Source organism: Carcharodon carcharias, chromosome 22 (genome assembly GCF_017639515.1).
Source record: "Carcharodon carcharias isolate sCarCar2 chromosome 22, sCarCar2.pri, whole genome shotgun sequence".
In the NCBI taxonomy this organism is placed as follows: Eukaryota; Metazoa; Chordata; class Chondrichthyes; order Lamniformes; family Lamnidae; genus Carcharodon; species Carcharodon carcharias.
Window position 1 is genome coordinate 9480946 of NC_054488.1, and position 22725 is coordinate 9503670.

Below are 22725 nucleotides of genomic sequence, written 5' to 3' on the forward strand. Positions count from 1 at the left end.
GCAAGCATTAACGGAGAGCCACAGCATGTACCTAAAACCCAATAACTCAACACGGTGGGCCCCTGGGGCATGGGAGTCACTGCACAGAGCTCACTCATCTCACTATAATTCATACCTAGTATTTTCTTTACCTTACCAGAAATTTAGAAATTATCGTGCATTGTAAGTGAGAAAAATTGTGGGAAAAGAGGTATAATAAATTAAGATGAGGCTGGACGCCAGCAATGGCCAAACACAGAAGGAACCTGTTTGTTTTAACCAATTTATGATCAATATGATAACCTACCAGAGGCATCTGTTGGCCAATATGATAAGCATAAAGGGCATTTTCTGAAAAAAAAATTGGTACTTCTGGCAACTTAAGAGAAATCACAACATCACTTTGCGTAAAATTGCATACAGATTGTTTTATAAAAATGTCATTGCAATCTTTCATGATTTGGCAGCTTCAGATACCACATCTATTGCTCTTGCTTCAGACACAAAGGGCATTGTTCAATAGGTGCCTACCAGGTACTTAAATTGCAATGAATTCAAAGCATTTTTTGATGTTTGCCACGACGCAGCTGAAGTAGATTTAGTGCCACTTTGATTTTTCCTTCAGCTCACCCTTCTACAGGTGGTACAGGCTGCTCCACAGAAACTATAACACAAGTACCTCACTGCCTGATGGTTCTCCCTTCCCTCTTGTTGCTTGTTGCTTTTATTTGATTAGAGAATAGATTCAGTTGTTCACGGCTGTTTCAGTTCATTTCAAGGGACACAGTCTTTTTTTTTAAAAAGTCATTTGACAAACTTTTTCTTTTTGGGTAAGGGAAGAGCTTTGGGTTATTGTTACAATCAAAATTGATCCAAGTTATGTTTTATTAAATTAAAATGGGCAAACAATCCTAAAAAGGATTACCTAACACTTTTTCACAAAGGGAGCCCACAGTGACCCATGATAACTACCCCTCCTCCACCCCCACACACACACACACATAACACACACACACACACACACACACACACCCTTACCTAGTGTTTATTTAAAAATCACCTGGGGAAATAGGTCCACTTGATTTATTTTTATTTGTGTTTTACCTCCAAGCATATTTTTTCCTGATTAATGCATTTCCAGGTTTTGTCACTTGATTTATGAGGGTGTAAAGCCACCAGTATCAGGCAGCAAATTATATCAGTATTGCATTGCTTGTCGATGTGCAGATCATTACAAAGATTACAAGTTCTTTCATGAGGGAATTTTCCCAGATCTTCACATGTTTTGATTATAGACTGGAACAACAAATGTTTCCTAATGGAATAAGCATTAACATTGTCCAGAAATCTGCCATTCACTCATTTCTTTATTAAAATAAGGTGCAACTTGTTTCACCACTTCCCAAACAGATGTGCAGATTGGAAGCTAGTAATTGAATCTACAATGAAGATGTGTTTTACCAGTTTAGGATTAGCAAGATGGAACTTGTTCTGGCAAAGAACAACAGGTGACTATGACTGCTTAATAGTTTTGCAGTAAGTTCTACATATAACTACAGAGACACTAAAAGCTGACAAAGTAGCTGATCTGCATTGGCTCCCAGTCCAGCAACACCTTGATTTAAAAATTCTCATACTTGCGTTCAAATCCTTCCATGACCTCACCCCTCCCTAATCTCTGTAAACTCTGACCTACAAACCCCCTGAGATTTCTGTGTTCCTCCAACTTTGGCCTTTTGTTCATCCTCAATTTTCATTGTCCTGCCTTCCAGTGGAAATGCCTGAGATCTGGAATTCCCTCCTTAATCCAACTCCCCATCTCCCCTTTAAATTGCTCCTTAAAACCTACCCCCTTGACCAAGCCTAAAGCACCTTTATCTGGCCCGGTATCAAATTCTGTCTGATACCACTCCTGTGAAGCACTTTGGATACATTCTTATTATGCTAAACAATGCAAATTGGTGTTGTAATAGAGGGAAACTATAAATCTTCTAACCAACGATAGTTGTAATTAGTATTATTAGACTAATATGTATGCTTACTCTCTGATCACCAAAACAGCTTGCATTACTTTTACATATAGGCTTCTTTGCTGTAGTGAGATACTGAGACAATATCCATTAACATGGAGAAGGCCAAGAGTAGGTGTCATGAAGCTATTATATATATTATTGGAAATTATTTTTTTAAAATAGAGGTTTAATCTGTGGGTGTCTCTTAATTGGATTAAAGCCAACTAGTCTGGGTGCTTTGATGTGTAACAGTTTTGAGATGTAAGAGAGGTAGCATGCACTTGCATTTTTTTGAACAGAACATCCAAGAAGTGGGGTGAAATCTGGCACCTAGCTAGCAGAGACCAAGCAATGTTTATCTTACTAATAAAATTGGTACTATGGTTTTATTGTTAGAAGAGGTGGAGTTCAAAGAGGCTGGTGATACAATGAGAATTTACATTCAATGAGCTGTGCTAGGTATTACAGACAGCAGTTTTGAGTGCGCGGGGCACAGACAATGTAAGATCAAAGTAGCTGTAAGCCTACAACTGTCTCCACAGGAACCAAAGTGAGAGGAACCTCATTTTGAATTTGTAAGGTGAAAATGCTTTGCCTGGTTTCTGGTAAAGTCTATGGGTTGCCGTTGCCTTAATGGAGATTAGTCCGGGAATTTGTTAAAAGTTATGATAGTAGTAATTTGTAGCCATGTGTATGTGTCTAATGTGTTGTAACCTAATAAAATGTTTCATTTAGTTTAATATAAAAACCTCTCGAGAACTGGTGGTCTGATTCCTGAATTTAGAGCTGCATCTCAAACATACCACTTAAAAATTTAGCTAGTGACAGTTGTTTAAAGTTTCCGTCTGGGATTTTAAATAACCCAGCTTTATCAACTGCTGGGTGATAATAGGAGGTTTAATTCAGATGTTTTAAAATTTTGAAAGGCAAACCACAGAAAAACTATTTCCTATGGTTGGTGAGTCACTGTCATGGGACCATTAGTTCACAATTGTCACTAGGGTAATGAAGAGTAAAGTTAGGAGAAATCATCACACAGAGAGCTGCCAGAGGACAGAATGCTTTGCCACGAGGGATAGTTGAGGCACAGACCATTGAATCCTTTAAGGGAAAAGAGTTAACATTATGCACATTCATCAGCTGTATTATTGTGTGTTGTACCTTAATTTAAATGCTGAATCTTTCCAAAATTAGTTGACTCCAGAAAAAAGTTTCACCTGCTCTGGATGTGGAACAGCTGTTGGTCCTTTCCACAATTGTAGAATGATACTGTTTATTTCCTGGTGGAATCACCTTGAGGCATTTTACTCTGTTAAAGATCCTACAAAGTTTTGTTTTTACACACACACATGCCCTAGAAGAAAAGACATTTTGCAGGCAGAGTGTGCAGTGCAAATTACCTCAGATTTACAAATTATATGGGTCTGAAAGGGAGGTAGTTAATTGTTTATTTGCACCACAAAGTACTGCATTTTCCCAATCAGCCGTTTGCATCATGAAACATAAATGAGATGTCTTTTTTTATTCTGAGCATTACTCTCTGAATCCAAATTTCATACTATGATGACAGATAGAGAGAATTGTTCCCATTGGCAAAAAGGTCAGGAACTCAAGGACACCAAGGTGAATGGCAAAAGTACCAATGGCAACATGAGGAAGAAACTTTTTTATGTAGCGAATGGTTAGGATCTGAAATGCACTGTCTGAGAATGTGGTGAGGCAGACTCAATCGTGGCTTTAAAAGATAATTGGAAAAACGCCTGAAAAGATAAAAAAAACAAGGTCATAGAGAAAGTAGTGGGGGGGGTAGTGGGACTAGCTAAGCTGCTCTTATGGATGGAATGGGATGAGTGGCCTCATTTTGTGCTGTAACCATTTTATGATTCTTTTTAAGCAGTCAATAAATTCCTGGATACATTTTAAAGAGCAGCGTACTTGAGATGTATTCGGGCTGGAGCACATTGGGAGTCAGATGAGTGCCATAACACAGCAAAGGTTGAGTGGATTATGAATTGGATTCAGTTTTGGGTTCAGATCAGAGCCTTCAGTTCGTTCTCAAGTATTAAATATATTATAAAATGTGTTTCTAACAAGCTGTCTGCCCAGTTCTACTGCTGTCTTGTAAAGCACTAAGTATCTGTTATTATCATATTTCTATATATGTGGCCTCTAGATCATTGGTCTCCACTCAATGGTTTATGCTTCCCACAAGCAACCACTATAAGTTTTATTTTGACACATCAAGGCAACTGACCAGATGTTGCAATGCAGGCCTAACAGTATGCAGAATGCAGAATGCAGGCCTAACAGTATGCAGAAGACAAAGCTACAAAACACTTCCACCACATTCACCCTAGAGCTGTTACAGTAGGCAGACCTCACAACTAACCCAGCAGCAACTTTCAACCTCACCTCAACTCTTTGAGCTCCCACACCAACCTAAAACTGCAAGACATTCAGGGCCATATCACCTAACCTCACAATAGTTGCACTTCACAGACAGAACCATAAATGAACCTTCTTTAAACTGCTGATAAATGGGATACACAAATGAACTAAAAATGAAGGGAGTGAATGGATTAGGGAACATAAATTAAAATGTGTTCAGATTGTTGTTTTGATGATGCCAAACTCTAGAGATTGCTATTGATGGTCTTAGTGCATGAATACTTAACATGGTTGTATAGTTTGTACAATGTTCTAATGGAAATGTTAATCCGGAGAGAGAATTATGCCAACATGCTAAGCGCTGTTTTATTAATATTACTAACAGTAATCTCTAAATTCATAATTCTGACCTTTTTCTCAGTAGCAGTGATGCCAGTTTTATTTTAAGCTTAAGTCAAGGTCTGTCCTTTTTTGTTATGTTCCCCAAACGTCACGCTGCTAGAGAACCATAGGGCAGACAATACGCTCAGAGTTGTGGCACATTCAAACTAACTTCAATAGCAGCAGCCCAGTTACAAGTCTCCCTCTCAGAGTAACCTCCCTTGCTGCTGAGGTTGCCAACTCAGCAGAGTGAGCATCCCAACTCTTTGTGCCCCCGCCCCACAGTCCGTCTTTAACACACTGTGAATAATTCTGCCGCGTTTTTCAATTATCCCCTGTTGTGAAGTCGAATTATTGAAAACTACAGGAAGTGAATTCTTCCATTTAATTAAATCCTGCAAAATAACCTCATTGTTTTCTTGCAAACTTGCGTTTTCAGTTATTGTTGTCTATGAGTGAAGGCATTAACTCTTCCTTGACTTTTCCTAAAAATCTGTCTGCTTGGCAGCATCTTCAAGACTTTAATCAGCAAAGAAGTGTGCACAGTGCTCAAAAGTTTAAATTTTAGGCTTTATTCGGCAATCCTGAGTTCCCAGTTAGGCGCCTCATTCATCAAGAGCAGAGGTTAAAGATTGTCACTGCAATGTTGTTGGCCCATCTCTGATCCTGAGCTCCTGTCAGTGGAATCTTCCCTATGGGAGCAAATCATTTCAGAATTTACCTTGAGGTGCCTATATGCTCAGTGAGTTGATGCTGTGTTTATGGCATTAAATCAATCTTCAATTCAGACCAAGAGTTAGTACAAAAATCTAAGGCCGCCCATAACTTAAACAAAATATATACACAGAGCACCTCAAATGGCTCAGTTGTTAAGTCCACCACCCAGTCTAGTACTAATAATGCCTAGGAAATCCCCAGCTTTGAATCCTGAGACCAGTACAGGCACCCAGTGGGTAACTATGGATAGGCTCAGTCACATTCCTGATCACTATCCATTAGGATTAGGATTGGATTGGATTGGCCAGGCTCCCTGCAGACACTCATGCTTGAGTCCTTTCATGAAGAATAACTTTTGAGAGCCTCCACCTTGCGGAAGGGGGTGAAAAGTTTTTTTTTTTCTCCCAATCAGTGCAGGAAATGATTGGAATTGGTTACAGTCTGAAAAGGAATCCCTTTCTAATTTGGCTAGATATGGTGAACTTACGCAGAAATGGTTTGAACTCACCTAAATACAAACTGGCTTCATGTAACTGAATTAAATAAATCAGCATGCATATCAAGATCATTCAGAGTTATCACCAGTGAATTCAAATGTGCAAAAATTACACTCCTGTCTTGGTAAGAAGCCCAGCATCTGCACATTCATTCATGCAACTGAGAGGTTTTATTAAAATAAAAAAAAGCTAGTGAGATCATTTATGTTTACACGTATAATTACTGATTTCCTCTTGAGCATAGTGCAATTGGTTAAATTTGCATGGGTGAGGGGAAAGGGCCTTTGCATTTTTCAATCCAGACTCTCTAATCAGGGTGGTCTCAGTAATCACAGCAAGTATAATTTTTATCAGCTATGTCTTCCTAAGTTATGTACAGCTTTAAATTTACTGCAAAAGCAATTAATTTGACAGTATTGGGCTTAATTAGTATTGTACCAGAAACAGCCAACAGTTTAAAGCAAACACCAAACACACCATTAAATGTGGAGTAAAAGTTCCAAATTAACATTTTCTGCTAAATATATTTGTAAAAAAAATTTGAAATTGGACCTGTTTTGTTGTAGACTATTTGCAAGTGTATGTGAAAGCTATTCTCACAATTTTTTATAAAGCCAGTTGAACGGTTTCCAAATGCATCATATTAACATGTTTTGCAAGGGGAAATTGTGGGCGAATTGTTCACATATCTGGCTGTGTTTGGCCATAGCAGTGACTCTGCAGCTTAGAAAACACTTGGCCTCAAACTGCAAATGGAGCGTAAATTAGACTGGAACTCCCAAATTTTCCCTGAAGTAAAGCAGAGTGAGATTTGAGTCATAGAGGTCTACAGCACAGAAAAAGGCCCTTCGGCCCATCAAGTCTGTGCCATTCAAACAAGTACCTAACCAATCTAATCCCATTTTTCAGCACTAGGCCCATAGCTTTGTTTGCCATGGCATCGCAAGTGCACATCCAAATACTTCTTAAATGTTATGAGGGTTTCTGCCTCTACCACCCTTTCCGGCAGTGAGTTCCAGATTCCCACCACCCTCTGGGTGAAAAAATTCTTCCTCACATCCCCTCTAAACCTCCTTATATCTGTGCCCCCTGGTTATTGCTCCCTCCACCAAGGGGAAAGTTCCTTAACAAAAACAAAAATACCTGGAAAAACTCAGCAGGTCTGACAGCATCTGCGGAGAGGAACACAGTTAATGTTTCGAGTCCATATGACTCTTCAACAGAACTAAGGAAAAATAGAAAAGAGGTGAAATATAAGCTGGTTTAAGGGGGGTTGGGGGTGGGACTGGTAGAGCTGGATAGAGGGCCAGTGATAGGTGGAGATAACCAAAAGATGTCACAGACAAAAGGACAAAGAGGTGTTGAAGCTGGTGATATTATCTAAGGAATGTGCTAATAAAGGTACAGATAGCCCAAGTGAGGGTGGGGTGGGGGGAAGGGATCGAAATAGGCTAAAAGACAAAGATAAAACAATAGCTGGAAATATATTTAAAAATAATGGAAATAGGTGGGAAAAGAAAAATGTATATAAATTATTGGAAAAAAGGGGATCGGAAAGGGGGTGGGGATGGAGGAGAGAGTGCATGATCTAAAATTGTTGAACTCAATATTCAGTCCGGAAGGCTGTAAAGTGCCTAGTCGGAAGATGAGGTGCTGTTCCTCCAGTTTGCGTTGAGCTTCATTGGAAGAATGCAACAGGCCAAGGACGGATATGTGGGCATGAGAGCAGGGTGGAGTGTTGAAATGGCAAGCGACAGGGAGGTCTGGGTCATGCTTGCGGACAGACTGAAGGTACATCCTTCCTGCACGTACCCTCTCTAGTCCTGTTAGAATTTTATAGGTTTCTATGAGATCCCCCCCCCTCCCTCATTCTTCTGAACCCCAGCGAATGTAATCCTAACCGACTCAATCTCTCCTCATATGTCAGTCCCGCCATCCCAGGAATCTGTCTGGAAGGGCCCTCGGGCACCCACAGGGAGGAGGAGCATCAGCCGGACACCCCAGGGGCCTCCAAGGGGTCCAGCCTGTGGCCCCATCAACTCCAGCTGGTCAGGCCGAGGAGGGTGCATCTGCTCCTGAGCAGGTGACCCTTATCAGGCTACAGCCCCCCAGGCCTTGTGCTACCAGAGGACGTCCAGCAAGGTCATCACAGACACCAGGGCGCAGCAGTCAGCAGGCTGCCTCCACCTCTGCTGTGGATGTCAGGGCTGCATCCAGGCATAGCAGCAGGGTTAGGAAAATTAAGAGATATGAACATCACTTCTGGGCCACGGGTGTTCAATCACTGTATATATCGTGCACTTTTGTAACTGCATTTGCTGTCAATGAGAATGGTTACGTCATTTGAAGGTGTCATGCATATTCATATATGTGCCCTCTTATTGCGAGTGTGACCATCCCCCCACTCAATGATCACCTCCCTTTATGAGCCTCACATTCCTGTAATGTCAGCCTCACTGACGATAGTTAGCAGAACCTAGCGTGATGTCAGGGAGATGTGTCAACATCTTTATTGGAAGTGTGTCTAAATGAAGTTGTAACCTTGTTGCTTGTGAGACAACATTGTGTGAGGACTGCTCAGCAGCCTGAAGGGTTAGCTGCAGTTGTACATCCTCATTGGTGAGGTGATGATATCTCCAACCACACACTCACCTCAGTGTCCGCTGTAGTTTCTCATTAAGGTGGTGACGTCTGCATCGAGCCCTTTGAGGCAGTGTTTGTGTTGTTGTATCGACTTTCACTTCCCAGAGTGCACGCTTACAACGTTCACCTCTGACCTTTCCAGAGACCATGGCCTGGTGAATCATGAGGGTTGAAGGTGCAAGTGATATTGCAGAACTTGCTGTCAATGTGACTGGTTATAAATCCCTTTCTGAGCAACGTAATGGCACTAAGGGACAGGAGGGATGTGGCCACATCCCGTTGCCTGCACCTTACTCTTCCTGGAACCTTGTGGCTATCAATGTGGCACGGGCACATCTTCCATATTGTGTTTCTTCAATGGCATCGTCATCCTCATCTCCCTCTTCAGGTCCAGGCCCTCCAGCTCTTCATTGTCTGAGGAGCTCCAGCCTCCTCCATTTCTCCCTCTGGCAAGGGATCCCTTTGAAACGTCAGGTTGTGAAGGGTGCAACAGACCACAATTATGCAGGAGACCCTCTGTGGAGAGCGCTGCAGAGCTCCACCTGAGTGGTCCAAACATCAGAAGCACATCTTCAGGATGCCAGTGGTCTGCTTGATGAAGGATCATACGGAGATACGCGTTTCAATGTACCTCTCCTCCAAGGTACTCTGAGGATGATGCACAGGTGTCATAAACCATTGTTTGAGCGGGAACACTTTATCCCCAAGCAGCTATCCCTGTAATCGCTGAGGCCCTTTGAATATGTGAGGCACCTGGGAATGTCTCAGGATGTATGAGTCATGGCAGTTCCCAGGGTACCTGGCATAAATGTGCATGATGTGCTTCTGATGACTATACACCAGTTGAACATTGATGGAGGGGAACCCTTTCCGGTTGATGAACATCAGGGGCTGATGCCATGGAGCCCTCAAAGCCACATGTGTGCAGTCGATTGTACCCTGCATTCTAGGGGAGCCTAAGATAGCTGCAAACCCATTAAATCCAGCAGCCTGGCTATCTTCATCAAGTGTGACCCTTGCATAATGGTGAGCCTTAATGTAGAGGACATCGGTCATCTTCATGACACATTTATGTGTGGCAGCCTGCGAGATACCACACAGACCCCTGTGTATCCCTGGAACAAGCCACAGGCAAAGAAATTGCCGACCTTCAATGCCACAGGCAGCGGGTATCCTCCCGCTCCATGGGGCATTAGATCCTCCCACAGAATATGACAGATGTGATCCACCAGACCTGTGGACAAGTGCAGATGTGCACAGCATTGTCCCTCGCTCATCTCCAGATAGGAGAATCTTCTTCGGTAGACCCTTGGTCAAGCAATTTGTCTCCAAGGTATTGGTCCAACCCCCTCAGCCTCTGGTTCTTGCTGGGGCTGCCCTGGACCCTGGACCTCAGCGGGGCCTCCTCCTGAAGCTGTGCTCAGCAGCGCTGGGCCCTTCTTCTCCTCCACTATTCCATGAATACCATCAAGAAAGCAGCATTGAGCCCAGGCTCCATTATTCTCCCTGTGGACTGCTCGCTATAACAGAGTAATGAATAACAGGGAAAAATTATAAAGCTCCCACTCACAAACAACAAGCCACTGTCATGGCCTCGAGCTGTGCCTGCACTTCTAGCCTTGTCGCTGATACAGCCTTGGAGCTGAGGCACAAACTCCAGAGCCAGGTGAACAAGGTGCCAACGCGGACTCAATCCCACAGAGGCTGGAAAAGGTTTGGATGTGTTAATTACATGCGCCACCTTAGCAAACTCACTCCTCCAATCTCAGCTCTGGCATCCTGATTAAAGTTAACCTGCACATGAGTAATGACAGGATCCCTTTGTCCCACTATCTATGCCAATTGGAGAAAGCACATTAGAGGCTTTCATTAGTGATCCAGCAGATATGCAGCAGCTGTGCCTCCTTATCGGTTTCCTGCATTCCCAATTTTCACATTCCTGTGTGCTGATGGTGAAATGGAGCGACTGTTTTGTGAGGCCAAGACTCCTGCAGTCTCTTTATAAAGCAATAAAAATGACAATGGCTCCAATAGAACTTTTAAAGGAGATCTTCCACTTTTCTCTTATCTCTGATGTCTCTCCTAACCCTGACCCATCCCATCTGCAGCCCAGTACCAAGACAGCCAAGACCATGGCCAGCGACATTAAGACCATGAGCATGCCCTGCACACCAAGCTGTGCCTTCTCAGACATAGCCCCCTCCCTGGAGCGTGACTACGATGTAGTATAGCTCTGTAGCATGGCCCGCAAAGCCCCAGGACTGACTTCACTTTGGCAACTTGACTACTTGGCCCCAGACCAACTATATTTGTCCTTCTCTTTGCTCTCTCATTCCTTCCTGACTGCTGACAGCACGGAGTCCCTCCACCCCCTCACCCACCTCCATGAGTCTTTGTGCAAGCCGTACCCTCTTGTGCCAAACTAACACAACCACCCCCTCGTATTACTGAGTCTGCGTGCTTCCCCTCCAATTCGTGTAGTTCTGCTCCAATTCCGCCCCCTACTGTGTCTGCCTTCCAGCTTTCTCTAGCTTTCCCACCCACTCCTCCAGCCCCACCTTTGCCCTTTGTCCCCTTCCCTCTCTCTCCCCAAAACCCCCCTGCCCCCACCCCCTCCCCCTCCCCCTCCCCCATTCCTACCCCTACCCCTCTGTCTGGGTTCCTGCCCTGCCTGAGCCCCCAGATAACACCCTCCTGGGCAACAGAGGAAAGCAGTGAGGAGCGTGAGCTGACACCCCCCACCAGTGTGGCATCTCACTGGCTTTGGTGAGAACCTGGAGTGGCGCTGCTGCAGGTGGGTTTTCAGTGCTGCGCACACCTTGATGTCGAGCGCGAAGTGAGGGCCGACAGCTGCATGCCACCTATATCCAAACTTGATTCAGACCGGTCTCATTTCCTACTGACGTGGTGCTTGACTGGGAGGGGCTACCTGATTCTGGAGAGTAGCGTTTTTAATGAGCATTCATGAGATGGTAATGTATGCAAATGGAGATCAGCAGGAACCCCCAACCTGCCAATCGCCCACCGTGAAAGTGGTGAGGGGAACATTCCAAGCTGTTCACCCGCCGGCGGGTTTCCGATTTTTGGCCTCTCTCCAAATTTTCCAGCCCCTCCTACCTTGAAACCACCCCCCCCCCACCCCTTGCAGGTTGGAGGGGCAAATCCCACCCTAAGATTCAAATCTCAGCCTGTTTGAACACATTTACAACGTGTCATGCAATCTCTTGATTCAGTTGTAAACCCATCTGGCTAATAAAATCAATCATTAAATATGTGTCTTGGAAGATTCTCCAAAAGCTGGGAGGTGGGAATCCCATCAAGCTTTGCACTGGTGTCATTTAAAGGTCATTGGCATTGCTCAAGTCTTGTTTTAATCAGATTGTTTACTGCTGAAACACACTCACGTAAAGAGACGTGTGATTCACAGGAGACTTTTACTCATATTATTGTGGGGCTTTCCATATTTATCTTTCGTGTAGTTTGTGCACTGAAAGGATCAGAACACCAGTCTATGTGCCACAATTTTTTTCAAAAGTTCACCCTGTGTGGCATTTTGGGACAAACTGAAACGCTAAGGCAAGGTTTGTGTAAATTAGGTTAAACTGGACACTGGAAATGTGAATTGAGAAAAACATTACACAGCAATATGCCACTCAGCAAATCAGGAAAAGAGGTTACACCATCTTCTCTTTTCAGATCCTGAATGACTGGCTGAATCTTGAGTACAAATTGTACCGACTTCAGTAGTCAAGTGTCTGAAACAGGAGCTCTGTGTCTTACATGGACACTGTACGGTGACCAGCCTGAACTCTTGTACTTTCTGCTTCTCTCACCCCTGTCATCAGCTAAACCCCGCACGAACATGACATCAGTGCAAGCAGGCCATGAATGCACTATAGTGTCCAGCACCAGTAAAGCTATAACGCCTGGTTGGAGTACTGTCCATGCGTAGAAAGAGGCAGAGTGCTCTGGCACAAAATCGGAAAACTCTTTCCCTTCTATAGCTGCAATCTGAAAGCCAAAGCAGAGGGTGGAATGGACTATATTGGAACACAGGGTCCCATTGATTCTTTAACACCTTCAACAACCTAAATGAAAACACATTTATTCTCTCTGTCCACTGAGTGTCCACTTACGGTCCCGGTTACTGGCTACAGATTGTAAGGTAATAAAAAATGGCAACAATGACATCAAAATTGAAATAACCTTATGAACCCAAAGGACTTAACTGTCACATTTTAATAATTCAGTTTTTCCAGTACCAAGTTAAACAGTAGTTCCTCACCCCAACCCCCTAACCCCCACCCTATCTCTTTGCAAGGCCTTCCCACGCTACAAGCTATTTCTCAGTCAGTGGGCTGAATAACACAGGGGTGGGGAGGGCAGACCATGTCCCCCACCACCTCCCCCTGGAAACCACGTCGGCACCGAGCCGACCTGCTCCACAGCGAGGAAGCGCAACAGGGCAGACTAATGACAGCCCAAGTGAGACTTCCACCCCTCACTGCGCCCTCTGCAGCTGCCAGCCAATCTGATTGGCTGACAGCTCCATCAGTCCTGGCCGGGCCAGGAGGGGGCACCGGTGGCAGCTGCCGGGACTGTAGGTGAAGAAGATGATCGAGGACCATGGATCCCCGGAGCAGATAAGTCCGGGGTCTTGAGCAGAAAGGGCTAGACCAGGGAGAGGGGCGAGGGGAGGTGATTTTATGTGAGGGAGCAGAAGGAAGGGGGGACGACCTAAGGAGGTCCACTCCGCGATCGGTAATGGGCAGCCCCCAAAGAGCAATCCCCCCACCCCCGCTTCCTCCCTGACCTTTAAGCATTTGATTTTTTTTAAAAACCGGGCTTCCCACTCCTGTCCAGCTACCCACACCGAGCATTTTATGGGCAGCATATTATCATGGACAACTGGCTTCATAACAAGCCTAATTGACCCTTGATTATTCAATTCGATATGGCATAGGAGCTGCTGATTTTGGCACCCACCCACCCACCCCTACCCTGTATTATGGGGGAGAGCTTGGGGGTGGGATGGGGTCAAGATGCGGGGATGGGCGCCTGCCCTATGTTACATGCCCCCTGTGGGAAACATGCCTGCCAGGGCACATAAAATTTAGCCCAATGAGTGTGCGAGCAGCCAGCCTCTACAGATTTGCCATCAATACTCTGAGAGTGGTTTTTATAAGGTGTATGTGAGCATCCAGAGTGATTCAACCTATTCTTGCTCTCCCTCGGTCTGCACAGAAATGCAATGCCTTCACTCAGGGGAGTGGGGGCAGCTCCACCACATGACATGAGCCAGGAATTTTGTGACATTTTCTGTTTCTGATGCAGAGATGGAAACACAGTTCACAGAGGATTAAAAACAGGCAGGGGATTATGGTAATCTCTGGTATCACATTGAAACCTACCAGGACGCAATTACCATAATGTTTTTTCCTTTGATATAACATATCGTGTTCCATATTCTAATTTAGTAGAGAGCAATTTCAGTCAGCTGAAAGACGCAAGAGAAGTGGAGATAATCAAAAGAGCCTCAGCCCTGCCCTTCTTATAGATCTTATTGGATTTATTATAAATCTAATTTGTAGTGTTCCTGCAGAGTTTCCTGCACTAAATGATATGATCCTTGTTTGCAGCAGTATTCTTCCACAATAGGACATACGAGCACAATTGTGCCTTTAACTATCATTAAATCCCATAGGCTATAGACCAGGACAAATCATTCTTCAAGTTGCAAGAATGGTCCCAGAGGTTTAATCGACAGCCAAGTTTTCTTGACACAGCTTTGCAAGCAAGCGAGTTGGAACTGTATGTGGTTTAACTTCAGATATCTTTCACTCACAAATAATGAATTTCAAATGGGTCTTAGCCAAGTGTAGGGCAGTGAGTGAGAGTCGTTCAGTGGTTTACACACACCTCCACTTCTACTCCAAGTGGAGAATTTTCTCCCTGCTGGGCAGAAGCAGGCGTAGGTGGGCACGGAGCTGCCTCAGGTAGTTTAATTTCAATATCATGAAGCGAATAAAAGATTTTTAAAAATTAGTCGGACATGCTCTCTCATGTGACAATGTCACATGAGCTGGAACCTGTATATGAATTTTATTTAAAATTTTTATTAAAGTTTATAAACACTTCATGAAGCCTAATCCCGCCTGTGGATGAGGTTCCCTGAAAAATGCAAAGGCCGCCTGGGCTCTTCACCTGCTCGACAACCTTAAGGTTGGATAGGCGGCCCTGTTAATTGGTTTAATTGCCATTTAAATGGCCTTAACAGGCCTTTGACAGTTTGGCGAGCGCGCAGCTGACTCCGGTGCGCGCCCACCGAACTGAAGATCTGAGTGACACGCGGTGGAGTCGGGACATGCACCCAACGTCACCGCACATCATTTTACGCCTCGGTGAGCAGGGCCAATCCACACTGGCCCAAGACACCGTTTCTCACATTTTAACCAAGTACACATCTGACCATAAACATTCTGCTGATTAGAGTTTAAAGTTTTAACTTTAGCAACGTGCGTATTTTCAAAACCTGTGCCTGAAAACTCACTAGATCAACGCAAAATATATGTTAGAAATAAAGACAGGAATCTGTTGCTTTATTTCTTGTGGCTTTCCAGTAGAAATGCAGAATTCATTTTAATAATATAGACAGATAAGATCATACAAATAAAAAACACAAATTATTCATGAGACCACAATAGTAGTATGTGCACTGTGCATCAGTTAAGGTTCCACTGAACTCAACACCAGTCGGGTAGTCCAGTGATAGTTCTGTAATTCTAAAATCCAAAATAATTAAGACTACTTTTTATTCCGGAATTTTTTATAATTATCAAATGTGTTATCTTTTCTCTTTTACCGATTGGGCCACCAGGTTCTATGGTGTAATCTTCACCACATCAGAAAAGAATCAAGACCATTCCAATCACCTTGCACCAAAGGCCACCGGGGATCTGATACAGATTCACCGTCAGGCAACCCAAAACTAGGTCCTTCCCCCTCCCACTATTGTTTATTTGGAAACTTATATGATAAAGAAAAACCACTGCTTTCACAAAGTGATGATCTGGTCAGACAACTTCTTTGAGTTCTATGTATAGTTCTGGTCACCAAGACACATGGGAGATATACAAGCATTGAGGAGATTCAAAGACAAACAATAAGACTGACCCCAGTGTCGATAGTGCTAGTTATCAGGAAAGACTTGGGTTATTCTACCTGAAAGGACGTATCTGAGAGGTGTAGGTATATGTAGGTGTGTGTAAGATGGCCTTGAAAAGGTAATTCTGAATAATTAACCTGAACAAAAAGATTAAGACAAGGCGATAAAAGTTCAAACTAATAGAAGCAAATTTAGGACTAATATCGGAAGTTCTTCACAGAATGAACAACCAACACTAGGATTGGACTGAGTAGTGCAATCCACAACAACTTGTATTTATAACACCTTTAAGGTAGTAAAATGTCCCAAGGTGCTTCACAAGAACTTTGTCAGACAAAATTTGGCACTAACCCATAGGAGACTTAGTCAAAGAAGGGCCTTAAAGGAGGAAAGAGAAGTTGAGAATTTTAGGGAGGGAATTTCAGAACTTAGGGCCTTTAATAACGGTCTATGCAGAGCTCACTCTGCCTCCACTTGCTAGAGGTCCTGAGAAGGCCTGCTCTTCCACACACCTTTAGGCATCTATTCATGGCATTCCCAGCTGTGGGATGTCGACTCAATTAAGATTCAATGCTGCTCTTGTCTAGCAGAAGGAACCAAGGATATTCCAATACCCAAAGAAAATGCAAAGACTAGAACTATTGAACCTATTGGGTTTTGTTCCTCATTCTGTGAGAAAATAAACAATTCACAATTGGTTATGATTATATGATTAAAATCATGAGTTCACTGTAAGAAATCAAGTGTGCAGGGCCTCACTCCAGCACTTCATACTGAAATATCCAGGAATGGCCCTTGAGTATTTTTTAGTCGTCCATGGGATGTGGGCATCACTGGCAGTGCCAACACATATTGCCCATCCCCTGCTGTCCTTGAGAGGTTAGTGGTGAGCCTCCTCCTTGAACTGCTGCAGTTGATGTGGTGTTGGTATATCCACAGTGCTGTTAGGGAGGCAATTCTAGGATCTTGATCCTGAGTCAGTGAAGAAACAGAGATATATTTTCAAGGCAGGATGGTGTGTGACTTGGAGAGTAACTTATAATTCACCCAAACTTTTTTTTCGACAGAACCTTCCAGATTTCCAGTACCTAGAAGGACAAGGGCAGCAGACCCATGGGAACACCAAGTTCTCAAGCTTGCCAGTGATACCATACTCCTAAATGAAATAACTATATAAAAAGGTGGTGGTGTTCCCATGCATCTGCAGCACATTCCTTCTAGGTGGTAGAGGTCGGGGGTTTGGAAAGTGCTGCCAAAGGAGCCTTGGTGAGTTGCTGCAATGCATCTTGTGTATGATACACGCTGCTGCCGCTGTTCATCAGTAGAGGAAGTAGACGTTTATGGTGATAGATGGGGCGCCAGTCAAGCGGGCTGCTTTGTCCTGGATGGTGTTGAGTTCTGGAGTGTTGTTGGAGCTGCACTCATCCAGGCAAGTGAAGAGTATTCCTTCACACTCCTGACTTGTGCCTCACAGATGGTGGACAGGCTTTGGGGCGTCACAAGGTGAGTTTCTCGTCACAGGTTTCCTAGTCTTTTGACCTGCTGTTGTAGCTTTCATATTTATGTAGCTGCTCCAGTTCAGTTTCTGGTCAATGGTAAGTCGCCAGGATGTTGATAGTGGGGGATTCAGCAATGGTGAAGGGGAGATAGTTAGATTTTCTCCTGTTGGAGATAGTCATTGCCTGGCACTTGTGTTTGGCAAATGTTCTTGCCACTTATCAACACAAACTTATGTTTTCCTGAACAAAAATAAAAATACCTAGGAAAACTCAGCAGGTCTGACAGCATCTGCGGAGAGGAACACAGTCAACATTTCAAGTCTGTATGACTCTTCAACAGAACTAAGGAAAAATAGAAAAGAAAAGAGTCATACGGACTCGAAACGTTAACTGTGTTCCTCTCCGCAGATGCTGTCAGACCTGCTGAGTTTTTCCAGGTATTTTTATTTTTGTTTTGGATTTCCAGCATCCGCAGTTTTTTGCTTTTATCTTTATGTTTTCCTGATCTTGCTGCATGTGGGCAGAGACGTTGCCTTCTGTAAGGAGTTGCGAATGGTGCTGAACACTGCGCAATCATCAGCGAACATCCCCACTTCTGACCTTCTGATGGAAGGAAGGTCATTGATGAAGCAGCTGAAGATGGTTGGGCCGAGGACACTACCCTGAGGAACTCCTGCAGTGATGACCTGGAGCTGAGATGACTGGCCTCCAACGACCACAACCTTCTTCACTTTTGCTAGATATGACTCCAACCAGTGGAGACCTTCCCACCGATTGCCATTAACTTCAATTTTACTGGGGCTCCTTGATGTCATCCTCTGTCAAATGCTGCCTCAGAGCCAAGGGCAGTCACTATCACCTCCCTGCTGGAGTTCAGCTCTTGCTCTTGTTTGTACCAAGACTGTAATGAGGCCTGGAGCTGAGTGGCCCTGGCCGAATTTAGCATTAAGATACACCGTGGAGTTGTGCCCATGACAATAAGTCCATAGACAACAATGTGTTATAACAACATTACCTTTTTAGGCACTGTGTACAGGAAAATAGAAGGTAAATGCATCAAAGAAACCAGTTAAGGAAAGGATCTTTGCTAATCTGCAATGACCCGGAACCAAATATGCAACTGTACAGCCCCCATTATGAAAAGGATGTTCAGAGCTGCCATTGGGCAGAATGGAGAGATGACCTTAGGTACTATGACCCTTCAACTTATGGTGAGAAGTACTGACACAGCTGGTGAGGTGATAAAATCCCATTGAAGCACACACTAAAATGAAGAGGAATTAAAGGATTAACCAGAAAGTTAAAGAAAAGAAACCTGCTGTTAATTAACTGAGATGGTTGCAAACCACCGCCCATGTGGAGTGAAAATGAGGCCGTGTAGTGATAGAATTCTTCTAATCAAGAGTATAATTACAACCAAGCACATGACACCAGCTATTATTTTGTGTTTGTGCTTTCACTATTCTTCTGAAAAGAAAACTATTCAAATCTATCTTAAAATTGCCCACTCACAGCGGGAAACTGTCACAGAGTAGTGTTCTTACTCACAAACCTTAGGCTTCTCAGAATGATTCATATAGTCCATGTATTTCTCAATAGTTGATAGAGTTAAAGCTCCCAGCACATTGATACACTGCCAGGTTTCAAGATGGATTAGTCTTGCACTTATGTCATTGATTGTCTGATGAGAAACAGGGCTGGGTTTGACTTGTGAGATCTAATATTTCTTGTTTTGGCAGGACCTGACAGGTGGTGGATTTGAAGAAAACTTGAATTCGCTAAAGCTGAAGGAAGGAGTGGACTACTATCACTTCAGCTAAAGACTTTGCACTACTACTATATGGTTGACTTCAACAGTGCCTGCAGGAAGTTGGAAAATAATTTGGACTGATTACATTACAGTTAATTCAATATAGGGTCCAGTTTATTTGAGAGCACATTTCCTTTCAATGGGGCCTTGCATTGATGACAATGCATCATCCTTCAAGGGATAAATACATTTCTGCAGATGAACATCGCAGATAGCACTGAACATAATATTGCCAAGGCAATTACCAGTGAAGGCCATGTGATTGAATTAATTCAAGGCAAAGTTAGATAGATTTTCGATAGACAAGGCAGTGAAGGGTTCTGGGGGTCAGGGGAGTCAGGTGGCAAAGTGGAGCTGAGATCACAACCAGATCAGCCATGATCTTATTGAATATCAGAACAGGCTCAAAGGGCTAAATGGCCTACGTCTGCTCCCATGTCTCTATGTAAAATTCTGTATCAGAGAAAGACTTGCATTTTATTCCATCTTTCACAAGCTCAAGATGACTCAAACACTTTAAAGCCAAATAAGTACTTCTTTGAGATGTATTCTAGCCAGTGACGTACAAGCAATTTATTTTGCAGATACATTTTCTAGCATAATTGTTTACAGTATTGACAAGACTGAGGAGATTTCTTTCATGATGTTCTTCCTTGGATATTGCATTTTGTATGGACTTCAATGTAAACCCACAATCATACAATCCAACTGAGGAGAAAGAACCATGGTGGGGCAGAGGTGATCTAACATGGCCATGGATTATTGTCCCAAGATTTATCAGTTAAAAGCAGGTAGAAAGGCTGTTCTACACCCGGGGACCTAGCAGTTTGTCGCAGACCCTCTCCCATCAGGGATCTACCCAGTTTACCTGGATTTTGAATTCCAGTAAGAGGTGGGGGTCGAGGGGGAGGATGGTGCGTGAATCTAAAGACTACCTCCCCACTTCCCCATGGCAAGACAGTGTAGAGGGGTGAGTTCTTGGGCTCTGCTTAGGCCCTAAAACGTTACCAGGGGAACAGAATCAATAATCCCAAAGGGATCCCGCGCTCTCCATTGGGAGCAGACGATTGAGAAACATCTTTTTCTTCTGAACTCAAGTCCCAGGCCTCCTCTGCCATCACAGTGCAATGGCACCACTCCAGTGGTTTGGCCTGTGCGTCATTGAATCACTCTTGCTGATAAGATGCACCCACCCCTTCAGCTTCAATCCAGGCTAAATGGGCGTTTCACTCCCCCACACTTGTGCCATCTCCACACCCTCCCGAAGTTCCGATGATTCCACCATGATAGCTTTAGTATTTGCTGCTTATGAAATGCTGAAAGAATGCAGAGTTCACATTAAAGCTGTCATTGATCAGATCAGAGCCATTCAGAAATGCCAGACAGCTTGTGCGGCCACGTTTGGGGACATTCCACCAGTCACAGAGTCTTCCTTGCAAACCTTGGATAATTGCAGCTTGGGTCTTGTGTTTCATCCCGAATGCTTTCCGGGCTACGCCTACAGTTGTAGATATGACACATCGCTCGAGGAGGTCACAATCAAACTGGCTGAGCAGCTTTTAGTTGAGGTCACAATAAGGTGTATGCTTATAGTTGAATCGTTGCACAAAATGGAGATGAGATCTAAAAAAGAGATTCCAATCTAGTAAACTCACAAATGCGTGAGTTATTGCAATTATATTGTAGACTTTGTTTTGTATGTTCAGTATTATTTTGCCACTTTGTGCTGCTGCCTATTGACCACACAGCAAGAGCCACTGTGGTAATAGATATTCACAAGCCTTTCAGGAAGTGCCTGGTATCTCCTTTTATTCTGAAAGCATGTAACATATGTTTGATGTCTCTCTTTGCTACACAATATGGCTTTCATCCGAGAATATATCTGTGTACAATGTCAATCCTTTGCTTATTGTAAAATGAAAAACAAGAATAAAAGATTTTTCTAACATCAACATTAAGTATTGCATCAAATACCATAAAAAACACTCTATAGCTCACAAATGATATAGGTCACACGCCTCTTCAACTGGAAAGGAAATCTGGAACATGGGCCACATAAATATTGGCCAATGCTAAAATACCATCATCAGCTGTCCCTCAATTCGAAGGTGACTTCTACTTAGGGTCACGTGTTTCTGCCAAGGGTCTTCTTGCAGCTGAACACAGAGATTCCCAACCCAAAGATCTTTGGGCACTTGGGGCAGGGCTGCCCTGGAGGTTGTGGGATCCGAGTGCAGGATTTGCTTCCTTTTCTCTGCTGCTGCTCTGCCTCAACATTGAGACGATGTGACTCAAAGCATGATGCAGCTTGTTGGACAAGTTGTCACCTTTTTAAATGGTTGGTAGCAAGATCCTCCCAGTCATTAATGTCAATGCTGCCGTACTTCAAGGAGAGCTTCAGAGCATCTTTGTAGCATTTTCTTTGTCCTCCCCTGGAACGCTGGCCATTTGAGAGTTGAGAAAATGGGAGTTTTCCTGTTTGGTGAGACAGATGCTTTTCGACCATCCGGACACAGTGTTCAGTCCATCGAAGTTGATTTTGCAAGAGTTTTGCCTGGATGCTTATGGATCTGGCTTCAAGAAGGGCATTAGCATTTGTTCAACAGTCCTTCCATTGAATCTGGCGGATGCAGCACAGGCATTGCTGATGGAATTTCTCTAGTGCTCCTATGTGTCTCTGATACACAGTCCAGGCCTCACTGCAGTCCAGGAATGTGGTGATGACAACCGTTTTGTACACTAGGTTAACGCATACATGTGTCTTAAATGGGATGATTTAGCAAAAGTGAACATTGCACCTGAAACTCCTGGAGTGGGACAGGTCATAAATCAGATTTCATCTTGGAAGGAGTTTGGATGTGAGCCAGAATCCAGCTCTGCTGAGTTTACACCCTTGTCATTCCAGACCTTTGAATTCCGGTTGTTGGGACTGCGAGTGGATCAGTTGCTTGCTCTAGTGCCAGAGGGGGTTAGGATGGATGCACGCCATTGATACGTCCTTGAAGGTACCGGTGACCCATTTGGATATGCAAAGCACCCTGTCTGCAGGATATGGGATGGGGATCCTGGCCTAGGGCTAATGTGAACATGGATCCCACTCCACTGTGCCCTACACTGGCAGAGCATGAATCATTACCCCCTTTGCGGATTTTGGAAGAAAGACACTGGATAAATAATGTCACTTTCCATTGGTTGTCTAAACATCACATAATGAATAACCTTTGTGTAATGACTTTTATCACATCAACACCAGCATCTTTCCAGAAACAAATTATCTTGATCTCAACAAGTTTGGTGCAGTGAAGTGTTGAGCGATATTAGTTGGCTAAAGTCAATGTCTACATTTGTATTTCATAAAAGTGTGAGCGTTTTTATTATGTTATTGCATATTAGTTCACTATATTACGTTCAATAGGCTTTATTATATTCAATATGTATCCATGATAGATATAACTAAGCAACCACACTATCGACAGGTCAGATCTAAGCTCTGCAGTCCTGCCACATCCAGTCATGAATAGTGGTGACAATGAAACAACTATCTGGAGTTGAGGCTCCACAGATATCCCATCTTCAGTGATGGGGGAGCCAAGCACACCATTGCAAAAGAGAAGGTTGAAGCATTTGCAACACC

General features: G+C 43.7%; 1 protein-coding gene across 4 annotated transcripts in view; it reads left to right on the forward strand.

Annotated features, from left to right (window-relative positions):
- The window catches only part of b3gntl1 (UDP-GlcNAc:betaGal beta-1,3-N-acetylglucosaminyltransferase-like 1), a 320936-nt gene extending 299893 nt beyond the window's left edge, over window positions 1-21043 (forward strand). For all 4 annotated transcript variants that reach the window (XM_041217352.1, XM_041217353.1, XM_041217354.1 and 1 more), the window contains one exon: window positions 19021-21043. In XM_041217352.1, coding sequence (XP_041073286.1) covers window positions 19021-19101 — 81 coding nt within the window. In that variant the 3' untranslated portion in view covers window positions 19102-21043. The remainder of the gene's footprint in view (window positions 1-19020) is intronic.
- Window positions 21044-22725: the final 1682 nt, after the last annotated feature.